The sequence below is a fragment of the Syngnathoides biaculeatus genome, chromosome 13 (genome assembly GCF_019802595.1).
Source record: "Syngnathoides biaculeatus isolate LvHL_M chromosome 13, ASM1980259v1, whole genome shotgun sequence".
Lineage (NCBI taxonomy): Eukaryota > Metazoa > Chordata > Actinopteri > Syngnathiformes > Syngnathidae > Syngnathoides > Syngnathoides biaculeatus.
In genome coordinates this window covers 8069053-8085471 of record NC_084652.1, presented here as the reverse complement: position 1 = coordinate 8085471, position 16419 = coordinate 8069053, and the positions used below count along the sequence as shown (strand labels likewise).

At 41.1% G+C, this 16419-nt stretch overlaps 2 protein-coding genes and 1 long non-coding RNA gene across 13 annotated transcripts in view; 1 reads left to right on the top strand and 2 right to left on the bottom strand.

The window, feature by feature from the left end:
* The first annotated feature begins 1812 nt into the window (after positions 1–1812).
* Positions 1813–8669, top strand: LOC133510424 (leukotriene B4 receptor 1-like). 3 transcript variants are annotated; one of them, XM_061838303.1, is made up of 5 exons: positions 1813–1890; positions 4505–5081; positions 7217–7417; positions 7508–7551; positions 8423–8669. In XM_061838303.1, exons 2-5 carry the CDS (start codon positions 4506–4508, stop codon positions 8667–8669), a joined length of 1068 nt encoding a protein of 355 aa, XP_061694287.1. In that variant the 5' UTR covers positions 1813–1890; position 4505. The 3 variants fall into 3 exon arrangements, with proteins under 3 accessions (XP_061694287.1, XP_061694286.1, XP_061694288.1); XM_061838302.1 differs by lacking the exon at positions 1813–1890 and having other exon boundaries at positions 2697–5081; XM_061838304.1 differs by lacking the exons at positions 1813–1890; positions 7508–7551 and having other exon boundaries at positions 2697–5081; positions 8391–8669.
* On the bottom strand, positions 8554–10734 carry LOC133510428 (uncharacterized). The gene is made up of 3 exons (XR_009797606.1): positions 10608–10734; positions 10014–10040; positions 8554–8689 (listed from the first exon to the last, which is right to left on the bottom strand). It is a non-coding gene; the product is annotated as an uncharacterized LOC133510428 (long non-coding RNA).
* Positions 10735–11975: 1241 nt separating this feature from the next.
* LOC133510948 (supervillin-like) overlaps positions 11976–16419 on the bottom strand; it is a 39713-nt gene continuing 35269 nt past the window's right edge. For 8 of the 9 annotated variants that reach the window (XM_061839465.1, XM_061839470.1, XM_061839472.1 and 5 more), the window contains 4 exons: positions 16274–16417; positions 15942–16063; positions 14988–15143; positions 11976–12467 (listed from right to left, as the gene is read on the bottom strand). In XM_061839465.1, the coding sequence (XP_061695449.1) occupies positions 12381–12467; positions 14988–15143; positions 15942–16063; positions 16274–16417 (509 nt within the window). In that variant the 3' untranslated portion in view covers positions 11976–12380. Of the gene's footprint in view, positions 12468–14085; positions 14108–14987; positions 15144–15941; positions 16064–16273; positions 16418–16419 lie in introns of all 9 variants that reach the window. The other variant, XM_061839471.1, reaches the window with a different exon arrangement.

Here is a 16419-nt window from a genome sequence, read left to right as displayed (position 1 = left end):
GAAGCTTTCGTGGGCTTCTTTTATGGACCTTGAGTTTCAGTTCTTTCCATAAATTTGGTTGGTTGGACGATTCTAGCAACTTCCTTTTGTTTCTTTGAAACAAATTGAGTTTCCTTGGCAGTAGGTTTTAGGCGATTAAACTGCTGAAATATCCACCGTCGTTTCATTTTTATCCACTTCGTAGACGGCATCATATTTTTTGTCTGGAACGTCTCGGTACATTTGTCCATTCATCTTTCCTACCAGGATCATTTGCTGAAAAGCAACCCAATACCGTCATGTTCCCACCTCAGAACTTCACTGTTGCTACGGTGTTTTTAGGGTAATGTGGAGTGCCATATTTCTCCTTCAAAGATAGTGTGCATTGTGGCATCCAAACAGTTCAACCTTTCTCTCATCTGACCTGATGATATTCGTCCAATATTTAACTGGCTTATCCAAACGTTCATTAGCAAATTTTAAATGACATTTGACCTGCTTTTTTTTCCGGCAAAGTGTTCTTGGGTGGTGAGCCTGCATACAGGCCGTGGCAGCGGGGTGCGTTATTCACAGCTTTCCTTATGACACCGGGTCCCGACAACAGTACATTCTATTTCTGAGCCTTTATGAAGCTCTCCACAGGTGGTCCTTGGCTCTTGGACAACTCCTCTGATTTTTCTACGCACTCCTCTGTCAGAAATCTTCAGAGGAGCACCCCATCGACCACTTACTAATTATAGCCCTAACCGTGCTCATTGGAACATTCAGAAGCTTAGATATGGGCCTGTAACCAATGCGATCAATATGTTTGGCAATAATTAATTCGCCGTGGTCTTGAGACAGCTCTTGGGTCTTACCGATTAAAAATGTGTATTGACTCACCCATTGGAAGTGAGACCTTTTTGGAGGCCATCAATTAGAACTGATCCAGTTGCTATCCATTCACACTGACAAGAGGCTGGATTGCTGTTTGATTATTGATCATTTTAGGTGTTGTCTTAGCTTTTTGCGCCTCCCTTTCTTCATGCCTTCAAATACTTTTCCCCTGTGTCATTTCACATTTTTGACAAACTTCATTTCTGATCTAATCTGTTACACTTATTTTAAATTATAGATTACGTGGGTTGCTCCCAACATCTGGTGATATTTTAACCCATTCAAGGGCAGGGTGGCAATTTTTTGCCTTATTGTGATAAAAGTCTCCTAAAAGGCCACAATCAAGGAAATAACACTTCTTTTTTGTTCATGGTTAAGTTATATGATAAAAAAGTAAGCTTCTTTTGGCTTGTCCCTTTCGGGGTCGCCACAGCGTGTCGTCTCAGATGTACGCACATATTTGTTTGGCACAATTTTTACGCCGGATGCCCTTCCTGACGCAACCCTTCTCAGGGAGTGGAGGCCCCAGTGGGATGACTTTACTAATTTATAATCTCGTCCCAAAAATGGGGCGCTGCCTGCGAGAGGGTACTTGTGTTTTCTTAGTAGATCGTCGCAAAAACCAGAATCAGAATCAGATTAAAACACTTACGGAAGGATATAATGCGTGAAAATCATGATGTCCCAAAAATGGGACGCTGCCCACGAATGGGTTAAGTCAAATGTTCCTTCAGAAGTATATTTCGTGAGGAAAAACGGTAATGTGTTGAATACACAGATACACATGTGTGTGTGTGTGTATGATTAGAGGAGCAGGAAGAACACAATGATTCGAAAGTAAATGTTTTCAGTGGGAAAAGGGGAGTGGACACGCAAGTGTGCAAGTCACAGCATGTGTGTGTACGTGTGCGTCGGATGTGATTCACAGTATGATGGAGCGGCCTGACATGGTACATCCCACAAGGGAACGGAGGGAGCGCGGAGAAGGACAAGTGGAATACTTTCAATTTGACAAACAAATCGTATCCTGGGAAGGTCAGTAGCCCTCAAATGCAACCCTACGCACCAAAATATTCCTCTTTTATATCAATGTAAATCACGTTTGCTTCTCATGACTGACTTTTTATGTCGTTTATTTTACCCCCAGTTTTGAATTATTTTTTTTATGCCTTTCGCAGTTTTATTCATTACACCATCCTGACGTGTGTTCCCTTGTCGGAGAGTTGACAAATCAGCGCTTTCTACTTGTATATGAAAGCAACTGGTATTGATTAAGGGGAGGATTTTTTTTTTTTTTTTTACTATTGAGTTGCTGATTAAAGCGACTTTTCTGAAAAGATAAACTATGGACATTGTACTTTTTGAAAAACAAAAGAATTAAGATGCTAAACATTATTAAATAACATTGGGAAAACAAGTACACATTACCCTATGCTTCAAAACCCCTTTCTCAATTTTTATCAAATCAATCAAGTGTAGTTTAATCATTTGTAAGAATATCGAGTGTTTTGGAATTTATATATTTGATTTGGTCTTGGGGTCTAATTTGGGTTTGTAGCTTTAGAATGTATAAAATCCTAATAGAGATTGTTTATTGACTCGTGTTAATTTCCACAAATGGTGTTCATGTATTGTGATTACAAAAAAAAAAAATTCAAATATATATATATATATGTTTTCCATTTTAAAGCTTCACCATTCGGTACACTGTAATCAGTGAACCAGCGCACAATTCAAGTGAAATTTGTGGGGTTGCGTGTTTTAGCATGCCAGGCTAAACCAGTTGATTTCAGGTCTTGCTTGAATATTTGTGAAACTCTGCCAGGCTGGGGTTTAACGCTCAACAATCCAGTCAACAAAACAAAATCTTCTATTACTGTAGTTAGGATTTAAAAAGATAAGTCAAGAAGCTGCTTTGAAAAAAAAAAATGTCATGAACTGCAAGATCATTCATGTCAAAACTCAAATATGTTTAAAAAACGGTAGGGACAGCATTTTTTTCAAGTCCCAAAACATGTCAGGACTCATAAACAACTAAGTGAAAATGTATGTAAAGAAAAAAAAAACACAACAAAGCGAAGAACCACGGGAAGAATCAATAAAAGCAAACAAAAAGCCAAGGACCGTGTTAAGGCACAAGTCAAAAACTAGTCAAAAAGCAAATTGAAAAACAAAACTGTGAAAACTAAGTCAAGAACAACATCAGGAACCAGTCATAAAACTGTTTAAGGCAGGAGTGTCAAACTCATTTTTGTCACGGGCCACATTGCAGTTATGGTTTCCCTCAGAGGGCCGTTATGACTGTGAAATAAATATCTCTGACCGCCTAATCATAATCATATCTAATAATATTGCCACATAAAATTTATGAAGTAGTTTTAGAATCACAAATCAATGGAATGGGTTTTTTCACTATTGTTGATGTTTGGCAACACAAAAATGCTCACAATATCTCAATTTTATCATTTAGGATATGACAATGAGAAATTTTGGTGCACATTTTAGCAAAAATCATGGAAGTTGTTGCACATGATTTGCCTCCGTGGGCCACATAAAATCACGTGGCGGGCCGGATCTGGCCCCGGGCCTTGAGTTTGACCCCTGAGCCAAAAATCATGTCACAAACAAAACTGCAAGAAAACAAGTCAGGAACCAAGTCAAAAAAATTGAGGGAAAATAGAAAATAAGACTCAATCAGCAATTCAGTCAGGAATCAAGTTATGAACCACAAGAACCACGGGAAAAGAACCACGTCAAGAACAAAAATAAAAGTAAACACAAGTCATGATCCAGTCTAATTAAATAGAAAATAAAAACATGCTTACAACAAAATTAAACTGTCAATAAGTTAAAACAAAGACAGTCAAGAATCATTCAAAACCCACAAAAAGAAACACATAAATGACCAAGGGGGAAAAAAAAGTCAAAAATAAGTCAAGAATCAATTAATTAATCAAGAACCATGTCAAAAAATCAAAGTCAAGAATCAGTCAAAAAAGAAACAAGAACCACAGAAAGGACAAAGTCCAGAGAAACATCGAGAAGCAGTCAAAACAGAGCCAAAACCATTCCAAGAACAAACTCAATAAACAGTTAAGTCTTGTCAAAGACCACATCGATAACCCCCCCCCAAAAAATAAATAAAAAAAAAAAAAAAAAAAAAAAAAAAACAAGCCCAGAGAAACAACATCTCAAGAGCCATCCATCTATCCATCCCTTCTGCATACCGCTTATCCTCAGTAGAGCCAATCTCGGCTATCGTTGGGCAGGAGGTAGGATACACTCTGATCTGATCGTCGGCCAATCGTAGGGCACAGAAACAAGCAACCATTCGCATCTACACCAATTTACAGTCTTCCATGAACCTAGCGTGGATGGTTTTTGGGTTGTGGGAGTAAACTGGAGGAGAACATACAAACTCCACACAACCAAGTCAGGATTTGAACTCAGGTCCCCAGAACTGGTATGTGCTCGCCGGTCGGTCACCATGTCAGGAGCCAGTAAAGAAACTAAAAACAGAGTATCGGTCTGGGACCATTTGAAGACCTTTGTCAAAAATACCACTCGAGAACCACGTTAAGAACCAAGTGTAAGAAAAAAGAAAAGACTACCAAAGGTCACCACAATGGTTTATCTTCTCTCCTTCCAGTATGAACAACCTGAGCGAGGCCTTCAGTCGCGCTCCAATCGAAGACAACCCCGAAGACGGCAGTGTAGTGAGCAACGACTTTTCCACGACGATTGGCGCCCTCATCCTGGGGCTGGTCTTCTTACTCGGGGTGCCCGGAAACCTCTTCATCGTATGGAGTATCCTGGCGCGCGCCCGCCGTCACTCCGTCACCACGCTGCTCATCCTCAACTTGGCGTGCGCCGACGGCTTCCTCATGGCGCTCACCATCTTCTTCATCATCTACCTGGCCAAGCAGACGTGGGTGTTCGGCACGGCCATGTGCAAAGGCCTCTTCTACCTGTGCAACGTTAATATGTACGCCTCCATCTTCCTCATCACGTTGATGAGCGTGCACCGGCTGGTGGTGGTGGTGCTGCCCCGCAGGACTTCGGCCCGGCTCACCAGAAAGGTGGTGCGCCGCGTCATACTGGGCATGTGGCTACTCGTGGCCGTAACCGCGTTGCCCTCGTTGGTGTTCCGGGACGTGCGGGAGGACAAAGACGACCGCAACAAGACGCGACACGTGTGCGCGCCCAATCACACGCTGCCTCGATATGTAAGTGGACTCGAGATCTAAGGTAACCGGACGCGGTTTTTGGAAACATCAAAGAAAATAGTCTTCATTCAAGTTATCATATGTTTTTGTTTCCACTGAAAAACCAAATGTAAATGTTTTACAAACTTTTAAGACAATTTCAAGTCTACAACAAACAGCATGTTGTATGCGTTTTTGTTCACAAAAAGTTTAATCTTTGTCGGATCTAACATTAAAGACAGTTTAGTGTTTCACAAACACTATTTGTGTTGCTGCCAGTGTCGAAGAAATTTTCGTCTCCCAATAATCTATCGCACATATTTTGGTACAATACAAAAAACAATTCCAGTCACTCGCATTTGACGCGCCCGACCGCCTCCGTGCTCGCAAATCTGCACGGTCGAGCACGAAAAATCACGTGCATAAAATTTGTTAGGAGTAGAAAAAAATAGATATTGACTGACGTTGCTTATTTTGTGCTTATTTCGTAAACGTCGTTAACTAAACAAGCCTGCTCCAAAACAATCAGAACTCACCCGGAAACAGAAAATGCAAGTTAATCGTACGGACCATGTTCGGAAGTGATGCCAAAAGCGCATGTTCCGAGCTGCTTCACATACTGCGAGCGCATTTACGTCGAAAGTCATCAACATCATGAGCCATGTCAAAAGGAAATTCAGTTACACCAGGGGTGCTCATTGCGTCGATTGCGAGGCAGTGTGACCTAAAAAAAAAAAAAAAGACTATCCTCCACCTCGTCGTCAATACGTCGAGCGCATTTACATAAAGGCACGTTCTCGTAAACCGGCCTCCTATTCACGGTAGTCCCGCGATGCGTCCCCCACCCCCTCCCACAACAACACATCACGATTGGCGACAGGAATGTTTGTTCCAATGTATCGCTAGCTTATTGCAACGAACACCGATTATGTTGAACTAAACTTTCAGCATTTTCAAAATATTGCGAGTATAGACCGTTCGTGTTTATTCCTTGACAGGCCAGTGCATTTAACTTTTCTTCAGATAAAGTTTGTCAGATCAAGAATTTTTATTGATGAAAAATTTGAAATACCGTTTTATATCATGTTCTACTAATATCAGTTGAAATTGGAAATGATCATTTCTGAGTTTCAAAATTGTTGGTTTCTATTTTAGTTATATATGTTTATTTTATTTTTAATTTACAGTTATGTTATATTAATGCAGTAAGTTATTTTAAGGCTATCACTAATCACACCCACAACTTTATATGCGAGCATGACTAACCAGACCTGTACATTTTTCCAAATGTGAGTGACTGCAATTCAGTTTTCACTTCAGCTAGCGTAGGTGCTGTCCCTAGCATCGAACAAAATGTATTTTCATCAATATTAAAGAATGTCATCTTCACAGAATCTAAATTATGTCTCAGTAAACATCAAACAATATGTAGTCTTTGTCAAACGTAGCCTTGTTAACGTAAAAAAAATGTACTGCTTTTTGACAAACAGCATGTTATCATTAACAAAAAAAAAAAGATCTTCAATGAGCTTTACATGTGTTTTTGTAAACAGATATTTTTGTCTTCGTCAAACCCAGCATGCGTTTTTTTCTATCAAAAACATTTTGATGATTGATGAGGCTAACATACGTGTTTTTGCAAATGTCGGCTAATGGAGACCTTATCTAAACGATCATTTTTTCACTTTTTTACATCACAAACAATTGAGCCCTTGACAGGCATACATTACAAATTTTGAGTAAAATAAAATAAATGCTTAAAAGAACTTAACATTTACTTTTTCTAAAAATCTAGGAATATTTGGTCTCTGTCAAATCGAGAGTGTGTGTTTTTGTTTGTATCCAGAGTAAGAAAATGAAATCTTAAACAAACCCAACATACGTGTTTGGAAACACGGAATACAATTTCAATTCTTGGACAAATTTTATGTACCAGTCTTTGAGGACAATGAAAATACCTTCGTCTTTGACAATCCCAGGGCAAAAGTCATCGGTATCTTGAAAAAACCTCTGTTTCGAGAATACCACCCCCAAAAGACTTCATCTTCAAGTACACGTATTTTCAGCAACATTGCAAACGATTCATCATGGGACACAATTTCATCATTGTCACGTACTACCGTATCCACGATGTTGACGCTTGTCACCATTTGCAGGTGAGGTTTCAGTACTCCTTAGAGACGGTGTTTGGCTTCGTCCTGCCTTACGCCGTCATCATCACCAGCTACGTGCTCATCCTGAGACGCCTGCGACAGACCAAGTTCCGCCGGAAGGTGCGCAGCGAAAAACTCATCCTGGCCATCGTGGTGATGTTCTGCCTTTTCTGGCTGCCGTACCACGTGATCAACATGATTCAGGTTGGCTTCATGGCTTTTTATTCAGTGCTTTCCCAACATCAACGGTTAAACTTTTGAACAAAAGATGATTATGTTTTGGTCTGGTTCAAGGTGGCAGCTGAGTGGTACCCTGAGGGATCCCCGAGACGAGAAATGTGAGTTTAAAAAAATGGTAATCTTCAACAAACTTAACGTAGGTTTTCATAAAGACTATTTTGAGGCTTCAAAAAACCTTGTGATTGTTTATCATAAACACCGTAGAAAATTTCATCTTCAGTGAACCTAATGTAGGTTTCCTTCCAAAACCATAAAAACATCAGACTCTCTTCAAAACACCTGTTTTTGTAAAACAAACTTTAGTTGAGATCAATTTAACCTCACCACCAAACAATGTTTTATCTACAAAACTAATGTGAATATCAATTACAAATTGCAGTCATCAACAAACTTAGGTTAGTTCAAATGTTGGCAAACATAAAGTAACTTTTTTTTTTGTATACATTCGCTTTTTTATAAATATGATTGAAAGCCGACACACAAAAAACAGATACATTTTTGTAAACGGAGAATTTAGCATTCAGAGCACCAAACCAAGATAGTCGAACTCAAAACTAATGTACAAATGTAAAAATTTCATCTTCAAATGTACCATACATGATTTGTTGAAAAAAAGTTTTCATAATCCAGTTAACTGATCGAAAGCGGGACAATTTTTGTCATCAACTATAACACAAACAACTAAGAAAACGTATAATTCATCAAGTCTAGTCCAGATTTCTGTAAACAAAAATGATTTTGTCTTTGTGAACCCAACATATTCAGAATTTCGGCTTTGGCGGACCTAACAAAAAAAAAAAAAAAAAAAAAAAAACGCTGAGCGCTAACTTATCAATTGTCAAAATGAAAATAGCTTAGCCCACAAATCTCCGACAATTTAGAACCGATCTCATAGCATCACTTACCTTCTACCATTCGCACCGCTTACCTTTTTGAGCTCATGACCCAATCGTCCGTGTCGCCCCGCAGACTGGAGTACATCTACAAGACTAGTCGTGCCGTCACTTCGGCCCTGGCCTTCATCAGTAGCTGCGCCAACCCCGTCCTGTACACCTTCGCCGGCAAGTCCTATATCAAGAAGAACGGCTTGGCCTTCATGGCGCGCCTCTTCGAGGGGACGTCGCTGGACCAGACGGCCACGAAGCGGTGCAAGGACGTGACGGTCAGCAACGTGGACTCCGCCACAGCCTCGTCGTCGACACCCAACGGACGGTGAAGAGCTCCGGAAGAACGGACCTGTTTGAATTGAGAGCACATTCTGTCAATGAAAACGCATGTGGAACACGTAGACTTTGGTTATGGAACGAGAACCGATTAAAACTGAATTATTTTGGACATAGTGAACTTCTGTGGTTTCCAACAGTGTGCTGTGGGAAATTACCCAATTTCACTAAATTGGTTCGAATAGCTATCCAAATGCAGTATTTTTGCCCATCCAGCTAAATTTTGTGACAAGTGGAATTACATGGTCTTTTACTAGATGGCAAAAAATGTGTATCCACTACAAGCCCTTTGTAAAACACTAACACCAGCTTTATGTTTATGTGAACAAGTACACATTTAACAAAAAAAAAATTGCAAGCAAATCCAGATCCGACCATCATGTAATGAATACAGTACTACTTTTGAGGTATTTCTAAATGCCTTAGCTCAATAAAGGTTGGAGAACACGGGCTCTACACAGTAGCTATAATAATCACAGCCAATCCAAAAATGGATCATTTGGCCATGGAACGGTCAGATGACAGATTTCCCCACAGTCTGTCACAAACGGCGTGCAATCCGACTGGAAAAACACTGTTCATCTGATAACTCTGGGGTTATGCAATGTGTTCAACAGCGCAGTGTTAATACTTGGGCAAAACTGCAATTTTTTTTTATCTCCCCAAAAATGAGCAGATAACCCCTCAAGTCAAGACAGCGGTGTCCCACAAGGTTCTTAGTCAAGACCGTTTTGATTTTACCTGATTTGCCATGTTGTCAAGTGTGTTGCTGTGTATGCTGGTTGAAAGCTCACACGGCATTTTACAAAGTACTGTAGTCCATTGTGCAGTTGTAAAGAAAGAATTTCTTAAAGTATGAAATTTTGCATAACATTGTTTCAGTCACCGTATTCCTGTTAACAAAAAAAAAAAAAAAAAAAAGTTGAAATTTCTTTTTGAAAAAAGCTGTTTGAGCAGCGTGGATTGTTCTGACTGTAGCCAATGACTTTTTTTTTTTTTAAATAAAACTACACAAACAAACTCAGTTTATTAAACAAATTATGCATCTTATCCAATTGAACTACTGCTTTTGGAAAGTCAGGCACAAGCACAAAACTTCAACAAATCTCAAATTTTATTTGACATTTCATGGAGGCACATTCACAAAAATTGACCAATTTTGGAAATACAAAATTCTTGAATCACATTTTACACACGTTTCAACAGCAATACAGGACTCAGGAAAATCACCTTAAAAAAATACACTTGAACTAAATGTACATAATTTTGAAACAAAGATATATTGAAAATTATCTTATAACAGTGGTCCGGTAGTCCGATGCCAGTGGAGGACTCACCTCATGGACAAAGTCAATGTAGAGAACCTTCAAAAAAAGAAAGGGGGGGGGGGGGGAAAGAGAAATGACATTGCACATGAGAGATTCATTTTTTTTAAAAGCTAAAAATAAACTTGCAACGCTGTCTGGGTCAAACTTGTCAGTGCTGTGAAGTATAATCATCAAACTCAGCTGAAACACGGACTCACATGCAACTCATCATTGAATGTTTGACCATTTGAATAATAATAATAATAATTTCAAAAAGTTGTTCTAAGACGACATTTTGTTTGGCTAGTATCCGATCACTTCGACAGGTGGCGCCTTCACAAATTGATGAAAAACCAGCTCTGGCTTTCCCAAAATACGGGCCACTTCACCCCTCCCTAGAATAATTAAGGCGCCGTTCGACAATATTACATGTATTATTATTAAAAGGCTAAAATGAACACACGTGGTTACACTTCGGGGTTCCCATTCATGGCACCACGAGGTGGCCTACCGAGGCAGGAAGCTCGCCAACAAATTCAACGCGGAAACGAGTCATTAAACGCGCCACCACAAGTAAACAACAAACAATTAAACACTACTTGGGTGAATAAAAGGGGAAATTACCGTTTGAGGAACTTCCCCCGTGCATATTAATGCCGACCAAAGACAGAGGAAAGAGGCCGATATTAATGTTGCCGCTGTTTTTATGCGGTTAGCCGCATCACATGACCGCCATGTCGCCGCCCCTTAATGCAACAATGAAGACTTCCGGGTCTGGAGAAGCGTTCTTCCGTTCAGAGAAATGATAATGATGATTATTATTTATGATAATACATTTGTGTCACAACGCACTTTACATCAGCCTATCAGAGACTATTGTGGCAGAAAAACAATAATATTTATTTATAAAAAATGGCTAAAGATAAATAAATTATAAGAAAATGGCAACATCCCCAAATAGTTTTGGCCAAAATGCACATTTGGGCCATTTTTACCCCAGTAAAAAGTACATCATTGATAATTAATTAATATTACTTTTTTAAAAATTATTTCAGGCAGCGTGATGGTGCAGCTGTAGAGCTTTGGCCTCAAAACTCTGCAAGCCTAGGTTCAAATCCCAGCCCAGTTTCCATAGAGTTTTCATGTTCTCCCCGTCCCTGTGTGGGTTTTCTCCGGGTGCTCCAGTTTCCACCCAAATTCCTGCATTAATTGGAGACTCTAAATTGCCCCTAAGTGTGATTACGAGTGTGACTGTCGTCTGTCTCCTCGTGTCCCCAAAATATTATTCCTTCTGTAATAGAATACAACCCCTAACCCAAATATTAAATAAAACCTTCAAGAAAATTTTAGTAACTAAAATAGACTTCCAGTTTATGTTTTAGATCATGAAATGAACATTGAAAAAATTATTTTGTCATTAGTTATTTTTAGGCAGCATGGTCAACCAATTGGAAAGCGTTGGCTTCACAGTTCCGAGGTTCCTGGTTCAATCCCGGACCCTCGTGTGTGGAGTCTGCATGTTCTCCCCGTGCCTGCGCGGGTTTTCTCCGGGCACTCCGGTTTCCTCCCACATCCCAGAAACATGCAAAATAAATTGGACACTCTAAATTGTCCGCAGGTGTGATTGTGAGTGCGGTTGTCTGTCTCCATGTGCCCTGCGATTGGCCGGCGACCAGTTCAGGGTGTACCCCGCCGCCTGCCCGTATACTGTTGGGATAGGCTAAGGCGCTCCCTGCGACCTTAGTGAGGATAAGCGGCAAAGAAAATGGATGGATGGTTATTTTTACTTCTCAGAACTAAAACATTTTCATTATTGATGTTACAAAAAACATCAATCATACCGAGGGTGTTGATATACATACTGAAATTATTTATTTTTATACTTACGTTATGAAAGAAAAAAACACATTAACTTTATTGTCATTGTTTTTTTTTCATTTGTTTATTCCGTGGAGGCTTTTTTTAAAAAAAAAAAAACAAATCCTCAATCGGTTAAAGTGGTCTTAAAAGTGCTTTCATTTATTAAGCAGGAGACACAAGATGACTCCATTCCGGATTCTCAATGTGCTTTATGCCAAAGAGAGATCACACTATTTTGTCTTTGTATAAACTGTACACAAACCAAAAAAAAATAAAATAAAATAAAGTCAAATAATCAAAGGCACTATACATCATTCAACATCAAACCTTTACATTACAACACCGATGCCAAAAGTGCACACTTGTACTTGAGCAACGGGGGCGTCAAGTCCACGAAAACCAACACGTTTTCCCTCGGCGTGTCCTGACACGGAACAGGAAGTGCTTCTCAAGTCCTCGCGTCCTTTTCCAGTAGATCTGCATCCTCCTGTTTCTCTCTGTTTGTGCTTCTCTCGTTCCATCCTCAATCCAACGTGCTTAAAACAGTCCTTTCGCCTTCTTCAAATTGACTTGTTTCCACCCTGGTAGACGTTCGTACTCGTCTCTCTTCATCTCTAAAGCCTCCTGGAGAATACACACAGATATACACGCGCACAAACACACACACGAGTTAATAAGAGAGCATAGTAAAATAAAAATGATCATAGGAACTGTAACGCACGAAGAAAACAATCCTAGGGACCCTATCAGCTCATCTAATAATATAATATCTGATTGAAAATGTTCCCTCCGTTCATTTTCTATACAGTTTGCTTATCCTCACTCGGGTCTCGGGTGAGCTGGATACAGAATACGGTGGAAAGCTGGAGCCAAGATTCTAACCCTCAACTTCAGAAGTGTAAGGCAAACATGCCATCATGCTGTACACATTGAAGAAACTTCCATCCGTTCATTTTCTTAGCCGCTTATCCTCACAAGGGTTGTGGTGAGTGCTGGAGCCTGTCCCAGCTGTCAACGGGCAGGAGGCGGGGCAGACCCTGAACGACCAGTTCAATGTGGGCACGTGGCTTTTACACAGCTGTGGCGTATGTATGTCCATCCATCCATTTTCTTTGCCGCTTATCCTCACAAGGGTCGCAGGGTGTGCTGGACCCTGAACTGGTCCCCAGCCAATCGCAGGCCACATAGAGACAAACAGCCACACTCACAATCACACCTAGGGGCAATTTAGAGTGTCCAATTAATGTTGCATGTTTTTGGGATGTGGGAGGAAACCGGAGTAACCGGAGGAAAGCCAAGCATGCACAGGGAGAACATGCAAACTCCACATAGGGGGGGCCGGGATTGAACTCAAGACCCCAGAACTGTGAGGCCAACGTTTTTCCAGCTGATCCACCGTGCCGCCATAAAGAAACTTGTACTATAAAAAAACTAAATACCCCCCCCCAAAAAAAAAGGCATCTCTGAAAAAAGGGTGATTTGGGAGTTTGTTGTTGTATTTTAACGGGTAAAGCCGAAAGAAACTTACTTATTTTGGAGTTTTGTTGTTGTTCCTTTTTCAGATATTTAATTTTTTTTTTTTGCAATACAATAATATCTTTCAACTTTGTGACCTCTATCAGACCAGTTTTGAGTTTATACCGTATTTTTTTTTCCACACGCTTTCAACCTAGCAGTTTATGTGGTGATGCGGTGCTAGCGTTAGCATGGTGCTAGTGTTAGTGTGGCGCTAGCGTTAGCGCACCTGGTTATAAGCCTTGGTACACAGAAAGAGTTTAACGCTAGCTGCGCTCTATAGGCCGGGAATTTCGGTACTTTTCTTGAGTATAAATTTTCAATTTCACTACTGATCTATCTTTAGTGTGCTTTTGCTACTTTTCCAATGGCTTAATCATTTTTATTAAGGCATCAGTGTTCTTTACGTGAGGTGAGAGAATACTTGCAGTGCGTGACATGCAAAAAACATTTCATATCTTCGTGTGCTTCGTTCGTCATGCTTCACTTTGTACACTGCAGCATTCATTCATTCCCTGAGAACAAAGTGAAAAGAAAAGAGTGCCGCGTGCGTTTTTACAGCAAACTATGACCGACGACGGGGCGATGACTGCTCGGAAATCCACGGCTGCAGCCGGCCACGGCGCAACACGGTGGACGCCCCGTTGTTGAATTCATATTTCTCGAGGGTGGTCATCGTGCACAGAAATGTGAATCGACAGTTTGCGAGCTTCAAGGGTAAGCTTACCTCAACGCACCTCGTCCTTGCTCTGAAAAATGACAGTTAAAGGGGACATATTATCGAAATGTGAGTTTGATTATCTGATTATTATTTTATCTGCGTCTGTGTCTCAAAATGTATAGGTAAGCGAGAATGAGATTAATTAGATTTAATTGTGATTTCACAATTTACATAATACTGCCCCTAAGCCCTAGTTTCTCTGCTTGGAAGCTAGCTAACATTTTCAAGTGGACTACAAGGAGGCACAATGACATGAGAGCTAAACTGTAACGTGAACAGTGTTAGCTTCTAAAAACAGGCACGTACTCGAATGTTCGGAAAGTTGTTGCGTACTACTCTACGTTTGGCTTGGTGATGAAGTGCTGCCTACGCGATGTGAAAATGCTTTTTGACTGTTGGCATTTCTGTTCCGACTCAGGGCGAGAATATGCTCATCTAGTTACAAGACCCTAGCTCCAACCCCCATCTCCGTGCTAACGAAAACCCATTGAGCCAGAACTGCTACCTCCAAATTTGATTAGTTCCAGGTGGAGTGTAACAACCACATGTTTCGGTCCAGTAAGTATGCTATAATTCCTCGTTCTTCGTCCAGCACCGACTGCAGGAGAAAAAATCCTTTTGTGTTTTTGCACACTTGGCCATTAAAGCTGATTCTGATTCTTCGTGTAAATCGATCAAATAACGGAGACTTTCTTTAAGACATCCAGGAGCTGTTGGTGATTAAAATGTCACCTTAAGACAATGTTAGGATGGACTTTGTGACAAACGGGGCATTGAGTGTCATTTGGACACGACGCCACGGGAAACCCAACAGCTTGCCTGATGTTTCTGACGTAGTGCACTGTTCACAACTCTACAGGTTACATTTAGCGTAAAAAAAAAAAAACATTGACGTGCATCTCCCCGACCTCAAAGTCGCAGTCGGACAAGTAGATCTCCAGACGCAGCGGGTCCACACCCTCCGGGAGCGGCCGGGCCCGCAGTTGGTCAAGCGGGTAGGTGTTCCGACTGAGCCGGGCCAGCACGTCCTCCACCAGGATGATCTGGTTGGACACCTCCGCTTCCTGCGGCCACATGGGAAAGAAAAGAAAATTGGAAATAGTTCTTTTGTCCAACCGTGCTACCGTAGTGGGGGAGGAGGGCAATCGTAGTCAGGCTCCCCAAAATGTACCGTAATTTCCGGCCTATAAGCCGGGACTTTTTTCTTACGCTTTCAACCCTGTTCATGTGGTGATGCGGCTAATTTGTGCAATTTTTTTCTAACGGCCGCGAGGGGGCACTCGAGCGGAAAAGCTAAGCGTGAGACCGGTGGAGTATATGTGCCGAGGAAGTGACTTTTACCGGTCCTGCCCTGTTAGCGCTGCGCTAGCGTGTTACTGGTGTTTCTCAGTGATTTTTACCGGTATGTTTTTTTTTTTTTTTTAACTGGTCCCGTTCGTGCTGCGCTAGCGTTAGCACAGCGACGCTAGCATTGAACTCTTTCTGTGCACCGTCTTTCTTTGTAAATATCTCGTGTTTCAATGTGGGTACTTGCGGCTTTTGCACAGCTGCGGCGTACGTATGTACCAAATGGTATTTCCTTTACAAATGTACTGGGAGAGGCTTATAATCAGGTGCGCTCCGTAGGCCGAGGATTACGGTAAGTATTTCCATGTGTAGCTGTTTCTATTTCACTTATATTCATTATCATACTTCCACATGGTATCAGCATTTAGATGGCCGTAAATGATTATGTTTGTGTCATAAAGGGACAGTGAAGTGTTTTTAACAGTCAGAAAAATGAAAACCAAACACCAGGCACAACCACCACCAACTCAGCTTGATGAAATCCAAAAAATGAGCGCAAAAACGTGACATTTTACCCTCTCTGAGATCTCGGCTACGTCCTCGCGGTGCTCCCAGCTGGGGAACATGTTGGTGAAGGTGAGCGGTTCCAGTCCGGCGTGGATCAGGTAGGACTTCTGAGGCTTCCTGTTACTCTTCTCTGCAAAAAAAGGAAATAATAATAATAATAATAACTGACTTTCATTAAAATCCATTATTCTGGAAGTTTATCTTGGATGCAGGTTTAGAGTTACTGGAATGTGGAAAGGGTTTGGATTCGAGGGATAGCGTTAAGGTTTGGGTTGAGCAGAATAGGGCTGGGGGCGGATAAAGTTAGAGTGAAAGTTTTCGGGTTGAAAGAGGGAATTACCTTTGCAGTACTGCAGTACAGTCTCCATGGCGCACTTCCTGTCCACATCCCAGCGTATGTGAGCCGAGCCGGTGCTCTCGCTGTCCTGAGGCCACCACCCCTGCCACAGGTAGACCTCGTGGAAGTTGTCTACCAGGAACAACGCT

Excerpts from the sequence above, each read along its gene's own strand:
- LOC133510424 (XM_061838303.1), top strand. The coding sequence starts at position 4,506 with ATGAACAACCTGAGCGAGGCCTTCAGTCGCGCTCCAATCGAAGACAAC. Across the intron at positions 7,418-7,507 it reads ACGTGATCAACATGATTCAG|GTGGCAGCTGAGTGGTACCC; the intron begins GTTGGCTTCATG and ends GTCTGGTTCAAG. Across the intron at positions 7,552-8,422 it reads GGATCCCCGAGACGAGAAAT|ACTGGAGTACATCTACAAGA; the intron begins GTGAGTTTAAAA and ends GTCGCCCCGCAG.